A 27,310-nucleotide genomic window follows, 5' to 3' on the forward strand; every position below is an offset into this window, starting at 1 on the left:
GACAGATACTATAATTACTTATATGTGGAATCTAAAAAGTAATACAAATGAATGCATATGCAAAAGAGAAACATATATGCAGAATCAGAAAATAAATTTGTGGTTATCAAAGGGAAGAAGGAAGTAGGGAGGGACAAAATTAGGTGTATGGGATGAACTTTGCTGGAGAGCTCTTTACCATCTGAGCCACCAGGGAAGCCCGTATAGAAAAGAGATGAGCAAAAAGGATGTACTCTATATGACAGGGAATTGTATCCATTATCTTATAACAACCTATAATGGAATATAATCTGCAAAACTACTGAATCTCTATGCTGTACATTTGAAATTAACATAATATTGTAAATCAACTATAGCTCAATCAGAAAGTGCACATAAATTGAGATAACTATTATAGCAAATAAGGCAGATATTTAAAGCCTAACAATCTAAAGAATACCTACTAATACATAAGGGTAAGGTTTCAAATGATAAATAGGCAAAGGATGTGAACTGACATGTTGTCAATAGAAATTATAAATGGTTGACCTAGAAAAATATTTAATACTATCAGTTAATATTCCAGAAATAGAATTTATTTATTTAAATTTTATTTTTTCAATTAAAAAATTTTTGGGGGGGGCCATCCTGTGTGGCATGCGGAATCTTAATTCCCCAACCTGGGATGGAATCTCTGCTCCTGCAGTGGAATCATGGAGTCTTAACAACTGGATCATCAGGGAAGTCCAAGAAATATAATTTAAAAGAAGAATGATGTGCCTTTTAATATATATCAACATAGGAATGATTTTAAAAATGATAACACTCATCTCAGTTGAGCATACAGAAAAATATCCATTTTGCTGATGGGAGAGAAAATTGAGCCAGATCATTTGCAGAGTAATTTGGCAATCTGGATTAAGGGTTTTAAAGAGTTTAAAACTGGAAATAACCTATATTTTCCAAATAGGGGACTATTTTAAGAAATCAGTATATATCTGCATACTGTACTATCACCCAGCCATTAAGATAGAGGCATTTGAAAATATTTAATGACATGAGAAAATGCATATATTATAACATTAAGTGGTTAAGAGAAATGTGCTGAATTATATAAACAGTGTGATCACAACTATGCAAAAAAAAAATGCACAGAAATAGTTTGAAAAAAAAATGCAGCAATGTACCCATGCTTATTTTTGAGAGTGTAGTTATACGTGATTTTATTTTCTTTCTACTTTTCTGTACTTGTGTGGAAGAATTCTAAATTGGAAAAAATTAGAAAATAATCTTTGTTAGAAGTAAATACATACTTCTAGCTTTTATGTAACTTAACTAATGGCTCCTTGTTCTAATAGTTTACAGGTGATTTTGTTGAATAATGCATTTGTCTCAGGGTATTTAAGTGATGATGCTATTGATGACTCATAAACTTTTATGGCCCTCAATCTGTGTCAGGCACAATTTAAAATACTTTACACTTATTAACTCATTTAGAACTCACAGGACTCATATGAGGTAGGTCATATTAATACCCACATTTTATGGAGCAGGAAATTGAAGCACAGAGAGGTTAACTAATCTTCCGAAGGTCACATTGGTGGAGCTGAAGTTTGAACTCAGGTAGTGTCACTTCAGTAGTCCTACCCTCTGAACTCCACCCTGTTACATTTAAGAGAATAGATAACCTTGTCTTTCAGAAAGCTAGCCAACAATAAAGGCTTATGAAGACAAGTTAGCATCAGATAACATTGTTGTTGTTCAGTCACTCATCTGACTCTTTGTGATCCCATGGACTGAGGCACGCCAGACTTCCCTGTCCTTCACTATATCTCAGAGTTTGCTCAAACTCATGTCTGTTGAGTTGATGCCCTCCAACCATTTCATCCTCTGCCACCCCCTTCTCCTCCTGCCCTCAGTCTTTCCCAGCATCAGTGTCGGCTCTTCGCATCAGGTGGCCAGAAGATTGGAGCTTCAGGGTCAGTCTTTCCAATGAATATTCAGAGTTGATTTCTTTTAGGATTGACTGGTTGGATCTCCTTGCAGTCCAAGGGACTCTCAAGAATCTCCTCCAGCACCACATTTCGAAAGCGTCAATTCTTCAGCGCTCAGCGTTCTTTAAGGTCCAACTGTCACATCCAAACAACATTAATAAATATAAAAGGACATTCTTGGGGCATGAATCTTATCTATGAAATAAGAGAGTTAAACTAGATGATCTTTAATATCCCTCAGGTGTAAATTCTATAATTATATTTATTAGCAATAAAATGGACTTTCATTTATTATACTAGGAGTGACAGCTATTTCCTCCCTCCCCATCACAGCCTTGCCAACCTCACACTTTTTAATTAGAGACCCTCGCATGTGAACCCTGATACCACTGAGCAAGGAAAGGTATTTGGAGCAAGGAAAGACATTTGATTGGAGCAAGGAAAGATATTTCTCCCAAGCCTGGCCAATGATTTCGGAGTTTAGGACTGGTGATACAAAATTCTAGCACACTTTTGACCACATGTGCTGTGAATTCAATGTTGGTCTCTTATGGCCATTTTCCATCTTCTGCCCATTTTTCATCTTGTGCTAGAGAAGCAAAGATGGCAGCTATGCAGAGAGAGAAGAAAAGAAATCTACAGAGATGAGTCCTGATTCTGCCGCCTCATGGAGGTGAGGGGACGGGACTGGAAAGGTGGGGAGTGTGGCTTTCTTGCTTCCTAATGGCTTTCTCAGTCTTGGTTCTAGGACTCCATGATGTCTGGCAACTCTGTGTGACCTTGGATCCTATGGGAGACCCTGTGTCCTCTCAATAAACCCCTCCACTTGTGTTTGCTTAATCTAGCTTGAGTGGTTTATTACTCACTTTCAGCCATGTGAGACACATGGGTGCAGCTGGTCCCCGGCATGTCTGGTGTGGGTAGCCAAATAGTGAACAGTGACCAACTTTTGCACTGAGCCTTTTTGCAGAATCTGACTTGGGATGTTTTCCTGCAACAATCTGGGCTTTATCATGAAATCAGTTACAATAAGGGACACACTAAGAACCGGAGTGACAGTGAAGATGGTTCGGCGTACTTCCCCAGTGGCACAGTGGATAGGAATCCACCTGCCAGTGCAGGGGACATGGATTTGATCCCTGGTCCTGGGAGATCCCACGTGCCATGGAGCAACCAAGCCTGTGGGCCACAACTACTGAGCCTGGATGCTCTAACTCCTGAAACCTGGGCGCCTAGAGCCTGCGCTCTGCAACAAGAGAAGCAACTGTAGTGAGAGGTCTGAGTACTGCAACAAAGAGTAATCCCCACTCACTGCAACTAGAGAGAGTTTGAGTAAAGCAACGAAGACCCAGGAAAGCCAAAAATAAATACTTTTTTATAAGTAAACTTATTAAAGAAGAAAAGAGAGAAAGAGATACGGCGAGGGACCTGCAAGCCAGCTTGTTGGCTGAAGGCTTTGGTCTGGGATTCAGGGCTAGTTTGCAGGTTTAACACGGAGCTGAGGACATTTGGTTGCTTTCAGTTTACCCAGGGCTTATCGTGCTTTGGAAGGGAGTTAATTCATAGTCAGCCACCTCCTGAGAGACTCTGAATCAGCCAGTGGGACAGTGTCTTGGTGTTAAGAGTTGTGTGTTAGAGTTTTGTCTCTCCACATCCTATGTGGAGGGCCCCTGGAGCAGAGGTACAGACCTGTGCTGGGCACTTCACCACCCTTTATGTTTCCTGTGGCATTGTGTGGGACCCTGTCTCTCTTGCTTCTGATACTGTTGATGTCTTGGCCTAGGCTGGTCTTTCTGTTTGCCAGGCAACACTTGCATTGTTGTTGTTGCTGGGTTGCTCAATCGTGTCTGACTCTCTGTGACCCCATGAACTGCAGCACACCAGGCTTCCCTGTCCTTCACTCCTCCCAGAATTTGCTCAGACTCAGGGCCACTGAGTCAGTGATGACATCTAACCATCTCATTCCCTGTTGCCCTCTTCTCCTGCTTCAATCTTTCCCAGCATCAGGGTGTTTTCCAGTGAGTCCGCTCTTCATATCAGGTGGCCAAAATATTGGAGCTTCAGCATCAGTCCTTTCAATGAATATACAGGGTTGGTTTCCTTTAGGATTGACTGGTTTGATCTCCTTGCTGTCCAGATGTCCAAGGGACTCCAAGAGTCTTCCCTAGTACGACAGTTTGAAAGCAACAGTTCTTTGGCTTTCAGCCTTCTTTACAATTCTCATATCCATACATGACTACTGGAAAAACCATAGCTTTGACTATATGGACCTTTGTTGGTAAAGGGATGCCTGCTTTTTAATATGCTATCTAGGTTTGTCATTGCTTTTCTTCCAAAGAACAAGCCTCTTTTAATTTCATGTCTGCAGCCACCATCTGCAATGATTTTGGAGCCCAAGAAAAGAAAATATTCTACTTTTACCCCACCTATTTGCCATGAAATGATGGGTCTGGATGCCATGATCTTACTTTTTTGAATGTTAAGTTTTAAGTCAGCTGTTTTGCTCTCCTCTTTAACTCTTATCAAGAGGTTCTTTAGTCTCTCTTCACTTTCTGCCATTACAGTGGTATCATCTGCATATCTGAGATTATTGATATTTCTCCCAGCAATCTTGATTCCAGCTTGTGTTTCTTCCAGTCCAGCGTTTCTCATGATGTACTCTGCATATAAGTTAAATAAGCAGGGTGACAATATACAGCCTTGACGTACTCCTTTCCCAATTTTGAACCTGTCTGTTGTTCCATGTCTGGTTCTAACTGTTGCTTATTGACCTGCATACAGGTTTCTCAGGAGACTGGTAAGGTGGTCTGGTATTCCCACCTCTTTAAGAATTTTCCACTGCAGCGCAGCTAAGCTTGTGCTCCACAGCCACTGAGCCTGTGCTCTAGAGCGTGTGAGCCGGAACTACTGAAGCCTGTGTGCCTAAAGCCGTGCTCCACAACAAGAGAAGTCAGCACAACGAGAAGCCCTCACACCATACCTAGCGATTAGCCCCCACTTCCTGCAACTGGAGAAAGCATGTGCAAAGCAACGAAGACCTAACACAGCAAAACAAAAAACAAAAAACAAAAAAAAACAAAAAAACCCACCAAAGTTGGTGTTACTTCCCACAGTGAAATTTGTACTTATGGAGAGTTGATGTAGAGCCATACCTGGTTGCTTTATCACATACAGTCTCAATGGCAGAGTGTATGGTATAAATGTAGTTGCTACTAAAATATTTACATTGGGAAAAAAAAAAAAAGAATTTCCCACAGTTTGTCATTATCCACACAGTCAAGGGCTATAGCATAGTCAATTAAGTAAAAGTAAATTTTTTTGGAATTCTCTTGCTTTTTCTGTGATCCAGCAGATGTTGGCAATTTGATCTCTGGTTCTTCTGCCTTTTCTAAAACCAGCTTGTACATCTGGAAGTTCTTGGTTCACATATTGTTGAAACCTAGCTTGAAGGAATTTGACCATAATCTTGCTAGCATGTGAGATGAGTGCAATTGTACAGTAATTTGAACATTCTTTGGCATTGCCCTTCTTTGGGATTGGAATGAAAGCTGACTTTTTCCAGTCCTGTGGCCACTGCTGAGTTTTCCAAATTTGCTGGTATATTGAGTAAAGCGCTTTAACAGCATCATCTTTTAGGATTTTAAATAGCTCAGCTGGAATTCCAACAATTGCATATAATTTAGAAAAAATGTAATCAAGTTAAACAGAACTGACTGCTTCTCAAATTGTGATGAAGGGCTGAAAGGGAATGAGCAGCAGGGCTTCCTTTCATTATAAGCATTTTACTGCCCTGATTTTTTTTTTTTTTTTTTACTGTGTACATGTATTACCTGGATGTGAGCAATTACTATCATATCCAGATCCTCATCATAAAATACTGTTTATTTTTTAGTGCCAACCTAGGTTCTCTCTCCTCCGTTATTGACTCAAATCCTATTGACCTTCTTACATTTACTCTGCACGCTTTTAATAGTACAGACCTATGCTGCAATGTATTTCATTTCAAAGCATTCATTTTTTTCACTTACACCTTTATTGAATTCTTGCTATGTGCAAGGAATTTCTACATAAAACCAGTGGATATTACTGTGCACTTCGTCCTATATTAAATAATTATTAAGTAATCAACAGTCATTTGGAGTTGGTGATTTTGAGAATACACGTCTTCTAAAGAAACTTTAAAAATGCTGTTTAGACCAAATAAATGTCTATGTGCGTGCGTGCTAAGTTGCTTCAGTCATGTCAGACTCTGCACAACCCTACAGACTGCAGTCTGCCAGGCTCCTCTGCTCATGGGATTCTCCAGGCAAGAAAACTGAGGTGGGTTTCTGTGTCCTCCTCCAGGGGATTTTCCCGACCCAGGGATCTAACCTGCGTCTCTTACGTCTAACATGCATTGGCAGTTAGCACTAGCTCTAGTTATGCATTACCACTAGTGCCACCTGGGATGCCAATAAATGGCTATGCTGCTGCTGCTGCTGCTAAGTCGCGTCAGTCGTGTCCGACTCTGTGCGACCCCATAGATGGCAGCCCACCAGGCTCCCCCATCCCTGGGATTCTCCAGGCAAGAATACTGGAGTGGGTTGCCATTTCCTTCTCCAATGCATGAAAGTGAAAAGTGAAAGTGAAGTCGCTCAGTCGTGTCCGACCCTCAGCGACCCCGTGGACTGCAGCCTTCCAGGCTCCTCCATCCATGGGATTTTCCAGGCAAGAGTACTGGAATGGGGTGCCATTGCCTTCTCTGAATGGCTATGCTAGGCTTCAAAATTCCCTCTTTGCTTTGTTTGGGCCACAGTAGATGGAAAGCAGAGAGCATATCTACAGCCTGAAGAAATGCTCCATTCGAACAGTTTTTCATTCATTCACTTAAACATTTATTGAGCACCTACTCCATGCCAGAGTATTAAATGAAAGGTCTTGGAGGGTATTTTTTTTTTCAGGGAAGGTGGCTTTCATTTTTTTTTAATATATATTAAAATAATTCATTACTGGGACTTCATGGTGGTCCAATGGCTAAGACCCCACGCTTCCACTGCAGGGGGCAAAGGTTCAGTCTCTGGTTGGGGAACTACGATCTTGCATGCTACGTGGAATAGCCAAAAAAAAAAAAAAAAAAAGAATCCATTACTTTGTTGGATGTTTGCTGCAGAGAAGGCAATAGCAACCCACTCCAGTACTCTTGCCTGGAAAATCCCATGGGTGGAGGAGCCTGGTAGGCTGCAGTCCATGAGTTCACAAAGAGTTGGACACGACTGAGAGACTTCACTTTCACTTTTCACTTTCATGCATTGGAGAAGGAAATGGCAACCCACTCCAGTATTCTTGCCTGGATAATCTCAGGGACGGGGGAGCCTGGTGGGCAGCCATCTAAGGGGTCGCACAGAGTCAGACACGACTGAAGTGACTTAGCAGCAGCAGCAGCAGCAGCCTCCCTTTAGATAGTAGGCATTTGGTCAAAACTTGTTTTGCAAATATATGATTGACACATAACTTTGTAGGATGACATCTCCAGTCCAGTTTCTCAATATTTTCTCCTGCCCCCACCTGAGGGCCATGAAGCTTCCTGGCAACTCACGAGGGAGCAGAGTTTCCTGGGACCTTGGCCAGAGGGCTTGGGAGAAGCTAGAATGTGCGGTTCAAACACCATTCACAGAGGTTGTTACATCTATCCTTCTTCTTGGCAAGAATGTGGGCATTAAAAGTGAACTGTTTAGCTATCATCTTCGAGAGCCCTGAGGACTGAGGATGACAATGCTTTGTGGGGAAGTATGTGACATCTGATGTGGCCGCAGGCTTGGCAGACACGCTGTGGGAAGCATGGGGAGAAAGAACTCTAACTGACGGATATGAATACAGGGTCAAGCCTTCCCTGCGGTGTTTTTGTTTTTTTTTTTAATGAAACATAGTTAATTTGCTATGTTGTATTAGTTTCAAGTTCTTTGTGATGCCACAGACGTAGCCCACCAGTCTCCTCTGCCTATGAGGATTCTCCAGGCAAGAATACTGAAGTGGATTGCCGTGCCCTCCTCCAGGGATCTTTCCAACCCAGGGATCAAACCCAGGTCTCTTGCATTGCAGGCAGATTCTTTACCACCTGAGCTTCCGGGAAGCCTATTCCTTCTCCAGGGGATCTTCTGTACCCAGGAATTGAAACGTGGTCTCCTGCATCTCAGGTAGAGTCCTTTTTTTTTTTTTTTTGCAGGCAGATTCTTTACCAGCTGAGTTACCAGGCAAGCCCAGTCTCAAGTGCACAGCAAAGTGATTCATTTTTATGTGTGTGTGTGTGCATTTTCTTTCTCAGATTCTGTTCCATTATAGGTCATTACAAGCTATTGAATATAGTTCCCTGTGCTATACAGTAGCTCCTTGTTGTTTTTCTCTTTTATTTATTTAAAAAATATTTACCTATTTTTGGCTCTGTCAGGTCTTCATTGTGGCATGCAGTATCTTTGCTCATGTGGGATCCTTGCAGCTAAGACTCTGTAGTTGTGGCTCTCGGGCTTAGTTGCCCACATCATGTAGGATCTTTGTTCCCCAGGCAGGGATCAAAGCCCAGTCCCCTGCATCACTACGCAGATTCTTAACCACTGGACCATCAGGGAAGTCCCCTGTTTTTCTAATTTATGTATTGTAGTGTGTATGTTTCCCTGCTCTAATTTTAGATTATGGGGAGAAACTGGCAAAAGAAGTGAAGGGAATGGGCAGTGTGAAGAGGAGGACAGAGTGGGGAGAGAAGGCAGCATAGGGTGAAGAGCAGCCCATACCTGGTTCAAAGGAGGAGGAAACCATGAAGCAGAGAGAAGAGAAAGGAGTGCTGTCTTTGATTGCTCACAGCAGATCTGTAGACTGAAAGCCCCTAAAACTGCAGAACAGCCACTGGGTAGTGTCAGAGGTAGGGGACATCCACGTCTATGTAAGCTCTGTGACCTCAGGACACTTAGGTAACCTTTATGAAAGTCTTTCATTCTGGATAAAACGGGGTGGTGGTTCCCACACACAGAGCTGTTGTGACAGTCAGTCCACCTGGAAGCCTCCAGTACTTGCTTGGCACAGAGTAGGAGCAAACTGAGTCTGGTCTCCCATCTTCCTGCTTCACAGGAAAGGTCAAAGGGCTCAGGGTCCCTGTGCCAAACACAAGGGAATCATATAGGTTCGATGACAAGGAGCTGGGCTGGGGGTAGGGCTGGTGGAAGAAAACAGCGGGTGTCCAACTGCACAAGCTTCTAGTTATCAAATAGGCTGAGCTTTAAAACTGTCTCTACTGCTTAGGCTATTAATGGATGAAATAATGATGGCCAGGAGTAACCAAGAAAACATTCAGATGTGGCATGTAAGCTATTTACTAAGGCTGGACATTTTTATTTTAGAAAGAAACTTCTTAAATCAAAAAGAAGAAATTCTGCAGGCATTCATGAATTTCAAGGCAATTATTCCAGATATCTGAGAATTCCAGTATTAGAGTATTGTGGCCTCCATTTGGGAAACAGCTGTGTGTGTGATGACCTGTTATTCCAGGTAATTCTGACAACAGCTCCATGAGGTAGGAGCTTCTTGGAAGAAGGCAGCAGACCATGAGTCATAGCCCTCCCCACCCCAGCTATGGAGGACTGGACTAGGAGTAGATCAAGATATTGCCTAAGCCAGGCTAATTAGTTTTCATCTCTTCTATTATCATTCCTATCGTAAGAACAAGACTTACAAAGGTTAAATCTCATGTCCAGTTATCTATCTCTCAAGAGGCAAAACTCGGATTTCTGTCCAAATCTGTTGAACTCCAAAGCCTGCTGCCTTGCTGCACAAATACACATGCTTGGTCTTTGGAGGTAAATATGTCAAGTTCTAGTGGACATGGCCTTGGCTTCAACGAGGGTCTCCAGAGTGGCTTGGCGCTAGACTAGACATTGACTTTCCTCTGTCTGCCAGCTTGCGTTCACATGACCTGGGCAACAGGATCAGCAGCACTGGGTGAGAAGTTGATGTATCTGGGCAGTCATTGCCAAGTGAATGGGTTTGAGTTGAAATTATCTGGGCTGAACTCTAGACATGAGATGTACCTCCAACATGTTTCTAAAAATAGTCTTGATGGCGAGCAGTTTGCTATGGGAAGGAGATCCCTTTGGTTAAAAAAAAATTTTTTTTTTTTAACAACTGTAGATAAAACCTCAAATCCTCTAACCCTCGAGAGCCTTTGGGTACCAGTTAGTTATCCTTTACTCAAATCAACAGCTCCCAAATAGAAGCAGATACACAAAAACTTTTATTAAGTGGAAGTTAGACTTCATGGTAATTAACCAGTTACAAGTGCATTTAAATGCATGTGTGTGGACACCGTAGAAGTCAGAATGGTGTTCCTGAAAAGTCCAGTGTTCTGGCTCGGCACGTGCCAGTGCAACCCAAGGTAGAACCATACACACAGGAAATACAGGGCGACGATGACGTCAGACTAGATTGGCAACACCATATTCATTGTTACAGCTAAGCATTACAGAACGTGAAAGTCCAAAGACCAGAAGACTATTACTAAAATGATTCTTACTATAGACCCTTACTTCTACTTAAATGCTTCCATAGGACCCATGTAGCAAATCCTCAACTCTGGGGGGACAGCACCATTTCTCTATTTTATGCTTAAATGGGCCACAGAAACTGTAAACAATCAGGGGTCCTTCTGATGCCCATGGCAGGTAGCTGCCAGCTGTCCCCTTGGGAAAGTGCAGTTCCATTTAACTGGTGTCAACATTTGACTCTGTAAATCTTCCATCTGAAAATCTGCCTTCTATTTCAATTAGCACCAGTTTATTTGAAATAGTTTTCCTGGTGTTAAATATTTAGGAAACATTTTTTTTTTTAAACCAACACACAAAGTCCCAAACAATGGAAAGCAAAAAACATTCAAAAAGTTGTTTTAGAGAAGAACAGCATTTAGAAAAACAACATCATTTAAACATTCAACAAATCTATGTACAAGGTGCCCAAAGCTGGCAAGGAGCATGGCTGAGGAACAGTCATGTAAAAGGTTTATTAACCTGAACCTCCTCAGGCTGTATTTACAGTCAAATAGGTATTCAGAAATGTAGTATCAGAACATCTGGATTTGGCTAAAAATCATATAAAAAGACACATCCCGGCCCCTAATAACTTCTAAATAGGTAGCAAACATATCCAGTATAACCACAAGTACCAGGTTTAGAAGTATATTTTTCCATATTTTACATACAAACAGCTGAGAAACTTTCTCAATGGACACAGAAGAGATCCTAAGTGGCAGAGAAATGGAGTTCTTTATGTCAACATTGTCAGATGAAGGAAAGAATTTTATTTTTCATGCCAAGTAACATAGGAAAGTACTGATTAAGGAGCAAGAATAAATTATTAGGAGAAAAGGTTTCATGGGAATACAAAATCCCCAAGAGCGCTGAAGACATGTGTATTTATTTTATATGGGCCTTCAAAAAAAATATATAGGTGATGATCTCTGTTTAATTTAATGAAAAAAAAAAAAAGGCCAATGATTTTTCTTCGCAGGACAATATTTTTATATTGTTTATTTTCTATATTCTGTTTTTATATTCTTTAAAACTGTATAATCCAAACCCTTTGGAGAAGTTTTTTCCCCCTTAGACTGTGAATTAAACACAATAGACACAACCTATGCTATATTTATCCAAGGCAATATTCATTAACTTCATGCAGTTTTGTTTGCTTGCTAATCCAGTGTTACTAGAACATTTACCTCTAAAAAAAACTGGGCCCATTTTTTAACACCCACGTTTCCCATTTCTGCTGAAGAAGAAAAATATAAACCATTTCTCCTTTAATCACCTTTGTGGCTGAAATTTGTTTAGAGCCTGAAGTGTCAATGCACCGTCTTTAAAAGTATCAGCCAGAAGTGTATCGTTGGAAGTCCTATATCCCCATAATGATATGCATTCAAGTCTGTTTTGAATAATTTGCAGTTGTGGTAAGTCTCTATGAAAAAAAATTGACTTGGATTGGATACAAAACAACATTACCCTTTGAAAATGCATAGCTTGTCACTTTTACATTCATTCACTAATATTAAAGACTTTTATACACAAGTACTTACCTCTAAGTCGTGGTAAGATTGTATTTTGAAAGATTCCTAAAAATTGGAGAGCACTGCCTCTTTGTTTTTGAACTAGTGCCTGATTCCAAGTTAACACTATCATGTCAACACTTGCATCTCACAGGAAGGACTGAATCTTTTTTTTTTTTTTTTTGTTAGCAGGCACTAAAAAGCAATGCTTTCTACTGACAGCATTTCCCCCAAATACCCCCATTTTTAGCTATTTTATCATTTTATTAGAATAGGTTAGATTTGGTGTAGAAAACAACTTGAAAGATGGCTTAATTCTGAAAAGTAGAATGTTTTAAATCTTATCATGGATGAAGGGCAACAGAGGTTTTGTTGTAACTGTGGTTCTCTCACTCCCCGGCTCCCTCATTTGAAAAAGATGACCACAGGCCACTCGGCAGTTGTATTTGATGACAGTCACGAACCCTTTGGGACCTAGCGATTTTTTCTTATCCTGAGTTCTTCCTCTAAGTATATAGATTTTGATACATGAAACACTTTGGAAACTACACTAATGTCTGGTTATTCCAGAGAGCTTATGTTTCAATGGCTGACTATTGTCCAACCATTAATTATAAAAATAGGAATTTAAGGTCATATTGTAGGAAAATATTGATTAATGGCATTTTTTTAAAAACATATATGATCTGCCTGCCTGGGTTATTTTATACCCAGGATATTTTCAGTTATTGAAGTCATGGAACAAGTATATTTGGGGGGTATTGAGTTCTTCCCTAAAAATCTAAATCTATTCTAAAGCTTTCTACCAGTGATCACAGAGGTTCCCCGAACAGCTGGGACACTTTGGAAGAAGAAGCTTTGCTATCATCACAGGGCTTGGTCAAATCACAGTCATCGCTTTCCAATTAGCAGAGTGTAAGGGAAAAGGTGTAAAAAACAAAGCGAGGGTTTACAATGTGCAGTGGTGCATCTTTCTCTCCCTCTCTTGTTGGCTGCACTGCACAGCATGTGGGATCTCTTCCCCAGCTAAGGGATGGTACCCGTGTCCCGTGCATTGGAAGCACAGAGTCTTAACCGCTGGACCACCAGGGAGGTCCCCACTGTGACGCATCTTTTTAAAATTTCCCTTGGGTGGGGAATTTGTGATTGCTACACCGTAGATCCCTGAGGGGTAATTCCGCTGGCCCCCGAGCTCTGCCTCTTTCCTGTCTTGATCATCTGTGCCCAAAACATGGGAAGGAAGCTCTACTGGGGTGAGAGACACGTGCTTCACAACAGGAGCAGACTGGAAGAGCCTTCTCTTTGCATAAATATAAACTTAAAAGAAGTATACCCCACAGGAGCCACTTCCTTTTCACATAATAAAGGTCAGTTCCATTTTCATGCTCTGTAACCCTGGGCAGAGGTCAGGGCTCAGACCAATGAACGTGACGCTTTCTTCCTCTGCCCTGATAACTCTGTTGGCTTTGCTCTGGAGGGGGACTCTCGGGGGAAGAGGACATGCGAGGGGGGCTTTGAGTCAAAGTGGAAGGACTAGGTATCTGCCTTGTTATTCTTTGTCATTGAGTCTGACTGTATCTTTTGCGATGAATATGGCAGGTTGTCTGCTGATCAACCTGCTCTCTGAATGGTCATCCCAAACTGTTGAGACAAATGGAAACATTTTGCTGAAGGAAGAGAGGAGCCTCATTGACTCAGCCTAACATGTAAGTCCTGGTAATATTTATCCCCTTGGCCCTTAATTGAAGAGTGAGAAAGCAAGAGCACAGAAGCGAAAATGTTTAATCCAGGGCTTTGGGAAGCAAACATCCATTAAAAACAGCATGGCGCTGGCTCAGGCAGGTTAAGGCAGAGGGGAGAGTAACATTTTGCTAGTGAATTCAAGATGGTTGCCAAAAGGGAAAAAGAGGCCATTGACTAGAATGGGGACTGTTCTTTCTCTCCCTTAAAGTTCAACTTCTTCTCCAGCTGCCGGTTTTTCCTCTTCAGTCAGAGATGTAAAGAGTATTAGAAGGAAATAGATGAGAAACTTTTTTTTAAAGAAAATTTTGTTCCTTAATGACAGTGCTCTTGCCTTTTCAAGGAGTTGTTGCTCGCTCCCCTAATTTTCTGAATTAAAACTTTAGAGAACTGACCCTAGTAAGTATGTAAATATAACAGTTAATCAGACTTGAGAATTAATTTTTAACACTTTAATAGAAATAGCGGGGAACATACCTTTGAAAGCTGGCAGTTAATAGTTATGTGGATGGTGCTCAATAGGAAAAGAATATTTTGAAGAAAAAAGGACTATGGCTTAAGTGTTGAAGTCATAATCTCCACCTTCTTTCAAAATCTACATTTATCTTTTGAATGGTAGCTTTTCTCTTGTTCCCTAGAACTTGGGTCCTTTTAAGTCCTGCCACTGTCTTGGCATTGGGGCTAACCATTGCAAAATGGGCTTCTTTTCCACCAGAATAGGAAGGCTTACAATTTACTCCTCCAGTACTGTATTGCTTTAGAAACATAATAAAAGTATAATTTATCAAAAAGCAGGTGATGGGCCAAAATGGTTTAGGCCCATCTAGCTCCATGACTAAACTTGGAGTGGCTTTACTCAAAACCTGTGAAACCTGTGAGCTGACGAGAGAAGAGGACAATCCATTCACGGACTGGTCAACCTGTCAATCATATGACGACAGAAATATCAGGCATTGCCAATGCTGTTTCAGTTGCATTCATATTTACCATGTGACATAACCATATTACCAGCTATTTCTAACTTTGAGATGACAGTATTTTTCAATTTGATCCTTACAAACTGTGAATTTGAGCTTATTTTCAAATTTGGGGGCATCAATACAAGTTTACATGGATAACAAAAGCTGAATGTTGGCAGCAAAATAACTTTTTCCAAAGGAGTCAAAAGTTTAACTCAGAACATTGCACTAGCTAGTCATCTCTTATAATTAACCACTTAAATGGCTGGAATTTAGGGGACGGGGGCCTGGGAGGTAGGCTAAAGGGATAAATTTCAGAGTGAGTCTGCATTTGACACTGTGAATGGGAGGGTTCTTTACTTTTATGCTGAAATACTTGGACTGTAAGTATGGGTAAAGAACATGGGTCCCTGGGGTCTTCTCAGGTCTAGAGTCATTCTGGAAGACTGAGGTCTAAGCCAACTCTTTCACTTGCTCTTTCTCTCCTCTCTGGATATAGTAATGAGGCTGACTCAGGTTCAAGACCACCTGCACCAGGTTTGGCTTTGGAGGTGGTGGTAGTAATTTTAAATATTCTCATTTTATGCTAAGTACTAGGGAGGGTCAAAGGAAGTCATGTATCTGAAAGAGACACACTTTCTTACATATCTGAAAGGGTTAGTGATTATCCCAATACCATCAGGACTCTGGTGTAAGATATACTCTAAAATTACCTAGTTTATCCAAATGAAGGAAGCAACTTCTAATTTTTTCCATGACACATTTATTCCTATTTTGTCTTTGCCCTCAGGGAAAGATGTTAACATTTTCTACATGGAAAAACTCCATTTGGAGGTTAGTGGACCCTCTAAAATACCTAAGTACCTACCAGTTATGAAGCAAGGATTTTGCTGTGTCAGAGGTGGAACAACAGAACTTTTATCCTGGGATGGAAACTCACAAGGCAGGATGGAGTGGGAAGGGATGTGGAGGGGTTGGCAAAGGGCTTTGGCACAAGGAGGCAACGTGTGCTATCTGAAACTGCAGGGGCTCCTGGCTGCCTTTGCTGAAGGCACAAGGCTGCTCTTTGCCAGCCCCTCATCACAGTGGTCACGGCAGTGAACACAGTAAGGAAGTTAGGATTACAGTCATTCAATGCTTTGGGGCCCAGCCTGTGCATGCCAGGAGGCAGAGTGAGAGCTGAATAATACTTCGGTATATTTTGGTCAGAGGCAAGGCTGGTTTAAGGATGTTGTACTTTTATACTCAAATCTTCCATGAGAGTGATTTTTGGGGAGAACTGACTTCTCTCCCTTCTTTAATTTTAGTTGCCCAGATAGTGCCAATGTGTGAGTTGGGGGTGCTGCTGGAAGAACTTGACTTGATGGCTATGGAAGGTGAAATCTGCTTTTTCCCAACAGTTGAAACCAGTGCCCAAAGGCTGCGTCTGTCCATATACAGGTTCTCTTTGGTCTGCGCACTGCTGGCCAAGAATCTGAGTTTTGATTAAGTGTCAGGTAACATCATATTTCCAAGTCAGAAGGTCTAGCGCCCTGGGCCTGATCTCTGCATGGTTCTGATTGTCTACAGCTGGGGTCCCCCTTCAATGGGGACGCATGTCCTCTGGTTCACTGTGATCTCTGTCATTCTCTAGTGTTCTTCTTTTGCCTGATCTGAATCATTTGTTTACACAATTTCCCTGTTCTTTCTAAGGCATCTGCTATGTACCATTAGGAGGCTTCTGTTTAACTATGAAGCAAGACTCATTTGATCAAAAACCATGCAGCAATGAACACTTCTTGGGAAACTGTAATGCCAACATTAGAGATATTCCAAGAGAATGAAGAGAGACATTGGACTGCCTCATCTCAGAGATGAAGCTGTACATGTCTTCCCCTAACCCTGTGCATTTCTAGTCCTCTTGTGTGCAGATTCTGAAGCCTGTTTGAAAGCAGAGTCTGAGTGACCCTTTGACCACCTCACAGGGGTTGCCTAATGGGTAAGACCGCTCTGTCCTAGCTTTTCCTTTGATGTTATCTGCATACTTGACTAATTAGTCTAGCTTTTGAATTACTGAAATCGTAGAAAGAAGTTTTCTTGCTTAACAGTGAGTGGGCTAGAAAAAACTAATGCATTATGAAATGGTTTTGGCAAAGCTCAGAATTATTTGTGTGGTTAATCAACTCTCCATGGTAGCCTTCCTTTTTCCCTGACTCTTGGGAATATAGTGACTTTCTGATCTCAAACTTGCCCGTCTGTGAACTTCTCATGTGAAAAATCAAGGACTTGTTCTGATAAGGAAATGAAAGTTGTTTAGTTAGTGGTGAGCACAAAATTATTTTAAATATCACCAATCAGCTAAGAATTGTATCTTTGGGCTTATACACTATGATTTTAGAAATTGCCATCAAATGACACTTGCTAGTCAAATGCAGCTTTGTGGTTCTGGTAGGCTGAGCACTAAGCTTGTCCTTGTGACAGAAATCTATCACAGTACATGACAGAATTTACAAGTTTATTTCTCTCATTGCCTATAAGCATATCTATTAATATTTTAAAGATTTCAGATATATGATTCTTAAAGTGTTTTATTTTCCCCAAATACTTTGAAAAAACACTGGTAAAGATAAAAGGAGTAGCTGTTGTAATAATCTTTCCATCTGATCTGCATTTCTACTCTTGCTGCAGAGGGTTGATTGAAAAGATATGCATCAAAATGCTTGCTTAAAAGAGGCATAGCCCTTTGTTTGGAGAGCAGGAATTGCTTATAATATTAACACTTCCTGTTTGGTAAAATATTGTATTTTAAAAAATAAGCTACAATGTATAAAACGAAGGTCATTTCCCACAAAATGTTCATGTTCTTTATGATTACAAAACGCTGCATCTTGTAAAATATTTCCAGTTCTGTTAACTTGAGAAGTTAAGTACTAATGCTTATTATAAAAATGTCACATCTTTCAGAAATTGTAGAAGCTTACGCAGTATATTTCTTGCCTTATTTGGAAAATTAAGTTATAATTATTATTGTATTTAAGATCACATTTTGACACAACACATTACCATTGTGATTCTCAGACTTACAAGAAAAGTTATAAAACATGAGATTGTCTTCAATTAAAAAAAAAAAGGAACTATTTACAAAACAGGACCAGAAGTAAAATTCCCATTTTGATTTCTAGTCCTATGATAGATACACCTTTTAAAGCACATATATCATTGGATCTGGGCTTTTACAGTTAGTCATGGTAAGCAAACCAGTCGGTCTTAAATACATTTTATACTTTCTTGCTCTACTGGTGTGCATTACTTAGTGATACAATTGGTACCTAAAAGTGCTTATAAGCTCATTTCATTTACCGATTTCCGGTTTGAGTAGTTACAATGTGAAAGAAGGAAACAGTTCCGCTCTGGAGGAAGCCCCACAGGTATGGGGAACAGGGAGAGCGTGTGTGCTGCTGGTTGGGTTATTTTCTTAGAGAAACGAAAATTCCAGTTGACCCGTGTGCCCAGCACTTTCTCCAAAATGATCCGCAGCCTCATCCATATCCATGAATCCTGCTCTTGTTCCCACTCATTTGTATGCACAAATTCTCCCCTGTGTTCATACAGATCAGAGCTACAGTTGATGTGGTCAATAGAAATTCTACAGGGTCATGAGAAAAAGCAGCACCTTGTCCACAAAAGTCCATGGAAGTTTGCTCCTTAACCTGTCATTAAAGCAAAACGCACAACTTTCACATCCCTCCCCTACAGAATTCTTGCGTACAGCTATTAATCAGTTCTCCAACCAGCTGATTATAAAAAGGAACACCAAGGCGTCATATTCATAATTACATTCAGAAACAGCCTTATATGAGTCTGTGAAAACCCACCAGAGACTGCGCTGTGGTTCAGATGTCAGCCTTAGAATGCAGGTCTAAGAAACAAAGAAACAGCTCTGTTTCAGAGAGCATTCCTCCACACCTCAAAAAGTTAGTACTGTCCAGTTCATGGAAATTGGTCATGAAATGGTATGTTCATTAAAAAACAAACAGAAATTATTCTGACCAGAAAAGATGCTGGAGATAATAAAAAACCTTTCTAATCTTAAAATTCTCCAGATCTACTTTTCACATACCCTTTAGTTTTCCCTGAGGAAATGAATTGTGTGTTTTTTTTTTCTGCAGTATTTTGCTACTATTCTCAAGGTATTCTCTCCCTTATGTATAGTTCGTGCCACTTTTCCCTAAATTTTCCCAAGTGAGTGCTGCGTTTTCCTTTTCCAAAGAAGTCAGATGGAGGCGGACATGGGTTGAGCAGTGCTGGCTAATTCAGAACTGCTTTTGAGTGTGGCTTAGTGTGACACCAGCAACAGTGGACTTCAAGTGATCTTGAAATGTGATAGAGGGCATGTTAATTTCAGACACTTTTTACAACATACATGTAACTTTCTAAAAAAAACTTTGTTGGAAAGTCCAAGAACGTGCCTCTTTCTCAATTGAAAAGTTTTCATCTGCAACAAGGTTATGACTGGACAAAGACTCTTCTCATAAAGGGGACCCACTCTGTTGGTGCACGGAGTTGCTGATGGGCGCGCACATTCCTGCTCAGAAACCCACTGCCCTCTTCCTGACACTGGCTTTCGCCAAACAACAAAGGGGACTTTTCAGCAAGTGAGGAGGAGAGTAATGCGTGCCCACCGGGGATGCGCACGGGGCAGGCTGCATCCTTGCCCTGTGTGCTTCCCATGAAGGAGCTGTGTCTTGGCTTTAAGCAGCGGCTCCTCGAATGGGAACATGGCAGCTCCCTCGGAGACGTCCAGGGACAGTCACCACTAGCTGATCATCACTAGGATGGTGAACCCCAGTCAGGTGTCCATAGCCCCCCTGTATCCCGTCTCTGGCTTCCCACCCACTTGCCACCGGATGTTTCCTCCAGGTGGTCACACTGCCTCCCACTCATTGGTTGCACAGCCTCTGGGAAGAACTAAGGCTTAAATGACTGCTGTCTGTTGTGCAGCTATCTGGAGAAGCCTGTCCATCACCCGGAAGTGCCTTCTTTAGAGAGAGATGAGAAATCTTTTCTGCAGGAAGGGGCATCGGGGAGAGAAAAGTCAAAGGCTACCACATGCCTTCTTCAGAAAGACTTTGGGACCAGAACACATTGCCTTTGCTGTTCCTTTTGCACGTTCTCTGAGCTGTCCATGGTGGGGGGCGCTCTCATTAAGCAGCCACGTGCCCTGGGACTTCCTTTTCACCCATCTCCCTCCTCCGCTTGACAAATGAAGACAGGAAACAACATGGTACCACAGAGAAGCCATAAAATAAATCCTGGGCTTAATTTGGCACATCATTTAGTTCTATAATATAACAAAATAGCTCTACATTTTTTTGTAAGTTTTAGCATTTACAATCAGTGCTGTATATTACAATTTGCAGCTTTCTGGGTGGCTTGAAAGAAATTTTATCCCTTTTCTTCAAGGCCAGCCAGGTGAAGTTTGGTAGTCCCCCCGTCATTACATGCCTTGGTGCAGAGAATAGGTGTCTGTGTGCAGGAGGTGCTGAGGGTCTGTGCCCACCTTGGAGTCGGAGCAGAGCCCCGGGCTGGCCTGAAGAAAGGAGCCCTGCATGGGAGAGTGTGTAAGGTTTCAGAAAGGAGAAGAAATCCTAGGGAAGCTGCATTCAGGTCTACGCTTTTGCTTACACCCGTGCATCAGCTAATAATCAGGTAAGGACTGAGCTTGCCTCAGCCAGGCCAGAGCCCAGAACTAGTCATGGACTGTCCTTCTGGGGCAGAATCACAGAGCCTCACTCCAGGACTGTCCATAGCCATCATCTCTCCCAAAGTTCTGGGAGTGGGGGGATGGATTTAATCCCTTGCCTTTTTAATCTCTTTTGATTAGTGATTTAATCCAAGGACCAAGGGCCATGGAACCTTGCTGAAGAGAAAACCCTCTCCTCCAGGGTTACGCCCAACAGCACTGAAGTCCACAGTGAGTCTGCTCAAATGGCTGGCCAATCTGGGACTCATCAGTGGGCACTGTGGCCGCTGGGCAGTCCAGTCACAGCGCAGGGCTTCCTGGTTCAGGCCAGAGCATCACCTCCTAGCCGAGATGCCAGTGGGTGAAGCAGCAGGATACCAGGGAGAAGAAAAGACAGGCTGGGATAGAGGGCGCAAATACGTTTCTGTACTTAAAAAACCCTTTCCTGGCTGACCTCATCAGTGCTAAAACATACATTATAGCTGGTCCTTTACTGACTGGTAATCACAATGTGATCTTAAACGAAGCTCTTTCTCTGCTCTCTTAAGCGCTTTTAAAGAAAAATTGAGGAAAATAGGCTCTCTTTCAAGGAATAATGCTTCAAATGTCATATGAGAGTTTAAAAAATAAAATTGCCAAAATATATGAGTGCACAGATTGTTACACTGTAGAATCTCCTTTTTCCCTTGCGTATTAAAAAAAACAAGGATATCTGTTATGACTAGATGATTTCTTTCTCCTCTTTAAAAAAAAGTGTATGTACAACCTCTAAATATATTAAACTTTGCTCTGTGCAATTTCATTCAACATTCCTATGGCTGATCCTAGGCCCCCATTCCAACACAGTGCATCCTCTAAGGTGCTCTTGCGTCTTTGCATAGGTACAGGACAAATAACTCGAGCAGGGCGATCAAGAGGAGGGTAGACAGAGAATGAGCTTATTTATAGGGCTTGAGAACTACCCCTGTCCTGGCACCACTACTAGCAAGACGGACGAACAAACACACACCAGGCTAAAAGCCTAATAAATGGAACACAGTGCAAGCCCTGGTCCGATTGAATTGAGAGATTCCTATACCAACACGCAATTTCCTTTTGGTGTTTCATACATTCCTTTCCGAGCAAATTCTTAATGAATAGCTCCAATATTCTGATAAGAAAATAAAGGTTTGGACCTTCCCTTTCCCCATATAATCTTTATAGTGTTCATGAACCCATCTCCCAGACGCGCTAAAGCCTAAAACCTATAAAAGTGCACTCAGAATGGATGTTGACCTCACATGACTTTCTGAACACACGGAGGCTGTGCTCTGCGTAGTCTGAAGCAACCTGCTGGGATGGTCTGAGTTCTCTACCTTTTCTGAAACCAGTCTGCTGTGGCATTTCGAGGGAAGGAAGGCCTGATGAGCCTCTGACCTGGCAACAACCGTCAGATGAGCAGTGATGAACAGATCTGGGCTGGGGTTGGCATCGCATCACTGAAGGAAGCTTCGAGGCTTACCCAGATGGCGACACTTCAGGTCTTGAGTGCACTGTACCCAGGAGAGAGTGGGTGGGGCCATCTCTCAGGGTGGGGCTTCTGAGGAAGACTCCCAGATGTTTTCCAACAGTGACGCAGGATGTCCTGAACTCAGCTGGGGATGAAATCTGCTGGTGACGTCCACTGTCAATCTCTTTCCGGGCTTATGCCCTCCAGGGCCCTTCAAGCTAACAGCTCTACCATGGTTCAATTCGGGGCCATTCTTCAAAACAAAACAAAACAAACAAAAAAGACATAGAAAAGATACCCAGAGTGCTGCCACTTCCTGGCAACAGATCATGATGTGAACTGCTCTCAGAAGTCCGATGGAGAACAGGGAAAAGACTTCACAATGAAAACAGGTATTGTTCTTTATACAAATGCTACGGAATAACTTGTAGCTTCTTAAGTGTCAAAAAAAAAAAATCTCAGAAATGGTATTATCGAGAAAGTTTATCAAAATAGGCCTCCTTTCTAGGAAAAATGGGCTTGGTTGGTTCGATTGCTACAGAAGTCCACAGTTTTCAGACCTAGACCTACAGCAAAAAAAAAAAAAAAGTTGACTTTTCTTTTTAAGGAAAAAAATAGTTACAGCTGTTCTTAGCTGGGTTCTCAGCAAGAACAGGGAAGGTGGTGACCTTTTTTGTTTTTTTTGCTGTGATTTCACCAAGGTTCCTAGAAGTGCTTTCCCTGGGCTTCAAGTGGGTTTGGTACGGAAGGAAAAGCACTTTCCAACACCCTCGGAGGAACAGGAGGGCAGGAGTGTCGGGGGCGAGTTGGGGCCGCGCATCAGTCAGTGAAACGCTGGCAGGCCTTCTTCCAGCGACAGGCCGTGCACCACATGTCCCGATTCTCCATGCCGTACACCTTCCGGCACTTCTTGCCCTCTCCCCGCGGCTTCCTGTAAGACAGGCCAGGAAACGGCGTTCAGTGTGAGCGATTCTACGGACATTCTTTGCAGACCTCTAAATCCCTGGAAAGCTCTAGAAAAAGTTAGGACACACAGCAGGGGGTCTCTCTAGGTACAGAGGTTAACCAGTGTGGGATGTTTTCACCACACTTCATCACTCACCTGCCCTCAGTCTTGTCCGACTCTTTGCCACCCGTTCGGCTGTGGCCGGTCAGGCTGTCCAAGGAATTCTCCAGCAAGAATACTGGAGGGGGTTGCCATTTCCTACTCCAGGGGATCTTCCTGACCCAGGGATGGAACCTGCATTGGCAGGCCTATTCTTTACCACTGAGCCAGGTGGGAAGCCCTTCACTGAACTGTTAGAATTTGCTACTTATAAGAGTACTTATAGCCTTCTTCAGCTTCTACATGTTCATTTAGAGACATGTCCATTGGGACATCTTCATTACATTGAATTACATGAGCAAATACAAGAAATAACAGCAGCAAGCACTACTCTTTCAAGTTTTTAAATATGTACTTTCAAGTAGTCTCTTGCTTCTCAAATGTCTAGTGTTCTGGTCAAGGGGATCCTGGGGAGGTCCTCCTTGATCTGGGTTACAAACTAAAATTCATATCATACCAAGGTTAATGCAACATGCCTTTAAAGAGACCCAGTAATCAGCACTGCCTATTCTGCAAGAGAACTAACCATGAACTGTTACCCCAGAAAACTGAAAAATCTTTATTAACAGTTAATGGATGGGGGGAACCATGGGAACAAAAGAACGGGTGTTTCATCCATCTCAGGGGAATTTTATGGGAGATTGTATCTCTGGTTTCTCTCTTCCTCGTGGTTCTATTTTTCAGCTAATTCCCTAGAGAGGAGGCATGTGGGGTTTCAAGCACTCATACCTTAGGCTGACTGTCCCTCTTGGGGGGGAGGACAGGACGGTGTGAGTGTGCGGTCTCTGCTCTCCTGTGCCCACTGGGTGGCTGTGGGTTGGTGACACCTGTAAACACACGGGAAACAAAGTTGACAGGGCAGGCTCTCCTCCCCATGCATTTCCTTAGCCTTTGCCACGTGCGCAGTGGTATCTGACCATCAGACACAGAGAGGCAGTACTTCGTTCACAGAGACCACAGGTTAAAATGGATGGGGTGATGCTCCTGGTGGAATTTAAATGCATCCGCCAACAGAAAAGACCCGGCAACAATGAATACTTCAGAAATCTTCATGACTTCACATCTCTGCATTCCAAATTGCTCATTTTCACTTGAATAATATTTTAAACCTTAAAGGCTATTCTTCTTCCAAGCCTCAGTCATCTCTCTTTTAAAGAAAGGAGGTTAAGAAAGTTTTCTAAAATTATACAGCTACTCAGTGGCAACACACAGTGTGAACCTTGACCTTTTGTTTATTCAATTAGATTATTCACAGCCAATAAATAAATGGCTTCTTGCATAAGATGCCCACATGGCAGATGCTGGGGTCCGAACAGGAGCAAAGGCAAGCAGCAGAGGGCCTGAGCAAAGCAAGAATGAACGTCAACCTTGTAGAACTTTTGAGCACCCGCTTTGTGCCAGGGCCCCTGACAACAGCTTTACTTTCACAACTGCCCCGTGTGCTAAGTATTCATCGTTCCCATTTTACAGATGAGGAAACCAAGCACAGGGAGGTTACATAACTTGACCAGGGTTGTGGAACCTGTAATGGCCAGAGTTGAGTTCTCCCTGATGCCAGACCATGTGTTTAACCTCCTCATGCTCTTGTCTCTCAGCTGTGATGATGGGAGAGTCCCCTTTGCTCTCCATTCCTCTTGCATCTCTCACTTATTCCCTGCATCACCTGCTCACGTAACATTAAATATCTCCCAGCAAATGGGATTCTCAGAAGCTCCACAAAAACTAACAAAAGATAAATAATGTGTCATGTAAATATGCAAGATTGCCATACACAAAAGAGCAAACATTTAATAAACTTAAAAACGTAATCACTGAGAAGCCAGCATGACCACAGGAATACCAGTACTGATCAACAGTCATGGGAACATCCCTAAGCACACTTAAAGAACTGACTTTCTCTAGTATAGGGACCTGGACTTTGTTTTTTTTTTTCAGTTAAAAATTTGAATGTAAAAGAATGGACATATAAGTGCTATTTTCCCAGTTACAAATTAAAAAAAATTAAACACGTAAGAAAAAAAACTAACATTTTAAACCATTGTTGCTATAAGTCTGATTTATTCTGTACCATTGGTCTTCACTTTTATTTTTCCTTTTAAAAAAACTTTATTGTAGTAAGAATACCTAACATGAGGTCTATACTCTTAACAATTTTTTATGTGCACAATACAATACTGTTGACTCTAGATAAAATGTGCAGTAATCTCTAAAGCTTATTCATCTTGCTTAATGGAAACGTCACGTCCATTGATGAGTAACTCTCATTTATCCCCTCACCCCAACCCCTGTGGGCTTCCCTGGTGGCTCAAACCATAAAGTATCTGCCAGCAATGCTGGAAATGCAGGTTTGATCCCTGGAGAAGGGAATGGTAACCCACTCCAGTGTTCTTGCCTGAAAGTGAAAGTTGCTCAGTCCTGTCTGACTCTGCGACCCCATGACCTACATAGTCCATGCAATTCTCTAGGCCAGAATACTGGAGTGGGTAACCTACCCCTTCTCCAGGGGATCTTCCTGACCCTGAAATCAAACCAGGGTCTCCTGCATTGCAGGCAGATTCTTTACCAACTGAGCTATCAGGGAAGCTCCATTCTTCTTGCCTGGAGAATCCCATGGACACAGGAGTCTGGTAGGCTGTAGTCCATGGGGTCACAAAGAGTTGGACACAACTGAACAACTAACGCTTTTTCACTTTCCTAATCCCTAGCAACTATCATTCTACTTTTTGATTTTATGAGTCTATTTTAGATATACCATACACTGTAAATGAAATCATACAATATCATACAATATTTGCCTTTTGGTGACTGATTCATTTCACTTAGCATACTGTCCCTGGGCTTTATCCACATCAGCTTGTGTTTTAGAATTTTCTTCTCTCTCAAGTCTTGAATATTATTTTACTGTATGGAATACATTAGGTTGCTTTTTAAGCATTCAGATTCCTAAGTACCAGTCCAGATATACTGAGAAAATGTCTTGGGATGGGTTTCAGGAATTTACATTTAAAGTCTTTCCCCAAATTCTCATGAAAGTGAAAGTCACTCAGTGTGTCTGACTCTTTGTAACACCATGGACCTGTAGCCTGCCAGATTCCTCTGTCCACGGGATTTTCCAGGCAAGAATACTGGAGTGCATTGCCATGCCCTCCTCCAGGGGATCTTCCTGTCCCAGGGATCAAACCCTGGCCTCCTGCATCGCAGGCAAATTTTTACCACTGGAGCCATCACGGAAGCCAAATTCTCAGGCTTATCTACTTTTGAGAACTACTAATTAACACCATGAGAAATACTCCGCTTATTGAGATCATTATAAGCCAAATTTATCTGATACGGTACAAATAATTACTGGAGGAATAAATGAATATGTTAAATAGGGAAGAGCAAAGATGAAAGGGCATTTCAGAGTTCAAAGTCTACAGCAATGGTGTCTTCAGGGAATGACTAGCGGCCAGTATATCTGGTTCTGTCTTGTCCTTGAAATACTAGAGTATCATTTTCCTTTTCTTTTTCATATCAGAATGAGAATTAATTTTCCATTAAAGAATTAATTAACTGACTCTTTACTTTTTGCTAAAGCAGGGGGCATTGAGGGCCAACAGAGGTGAGTAACATTTTTAATTTTTTTCATAAAATGAAAGCTTTGGAGCTCAGTGTATGCATTTGATGTGGATGGGCATGTTTTTCCAGAAGCAGAATCCCCACACATCCCCCATCCCGTCGGGATCAGGATGCATGCCTGTGTGCTCCGTCGCTTTAGTTGTGTCAGACTCTTAGAGACCCTGTGGACTGTAGCCCTCCAGGTTCCTCTGTCCATGGGATTCTCCAGGCAAGAATACTGGAGTGGGTTGTCATTTCCTCCTCCAGGGGATATTCCCAACCTAGGGATCAACTCCCACCTGTTATGTCTCCTGCATTGCAGATAGGGTTCTTTACCACTAGCAGAACAGGATGCATATTAGCAAACCAGAGGGAGTGAAGGCTTCAGAGTTTATCCCCACTGTAGATAATCTTACCTCACTCCACCGCAGTCCACGGGGTCGCTAAGAGTTGGACACGACTAGGTGACTTCACTTTCACTTTTCACTTTCATGCACTGGAGAGGGAAATGGCAACCCACTCCAGTGTTCTTGCCTGAAGAATCCCAGGGATGGGGGAGCCTGGTGGGCTGCTGTCTATGGGGTTGCACAGAGTCAGATACGACTGAAGCGACTTAGCAGCAGCAGTAGATAATCTAGAATGTGCTGATATGAATTAAGTGCTCAGGA

The 27,310-nt window shown here is 42.1% G+C and overlaps 1 protein-coding gene across 2 annotated transcripts in view; it reads right to left on the minus strand.

Annotated features, from left to right (window-relative positions):
- Positions 1 to 18,490: 18,490 nt before the first annotated feature.
- The window catches only part of ZNF704 (zinc finger protein 704), a 248,030-nt gene continuing 239,210 nt past the window's right edge, over positions 18,491 to 27,310 (minus strand). For both annotated transcript variants that reach the window (XM_069601084.1, XM_069601085.1), the window contains exons 8-9: positions 23,775 to 23,872; positions 18,491 to 22,871 (exon numbers count right to left, since the gene is read on the minus strand). In XM_069601084.1, the coding sequence (XP_069457185.1) occupies positions 22,760 to 22,871; positions 23,775 to 23,872 (210 nt within the window). In that variant the 3' untranslated portion in view covers positions 18,491 to 22,759. The remainder of the gene's footprint in view (positions 22,872 to 23,774; positions 23,873 to 27,310) is intronic.

Source organism: Ovis canadensis, chromosome 9 (assembly GCF_042477335.2).
Source record: "Ovis canadensis isolate MfBH-ARS-UI-01 breed Bighorn chromosome 9, ARS-UI_OviCan_v2, whole genome shotgun sequence".
Taxonomy (NCBI): Eukaryota; Metazoa; Chordata; class Mammalia; order Artiodactyla; family Bovidae; genus Ovis; species Ovis canadensis.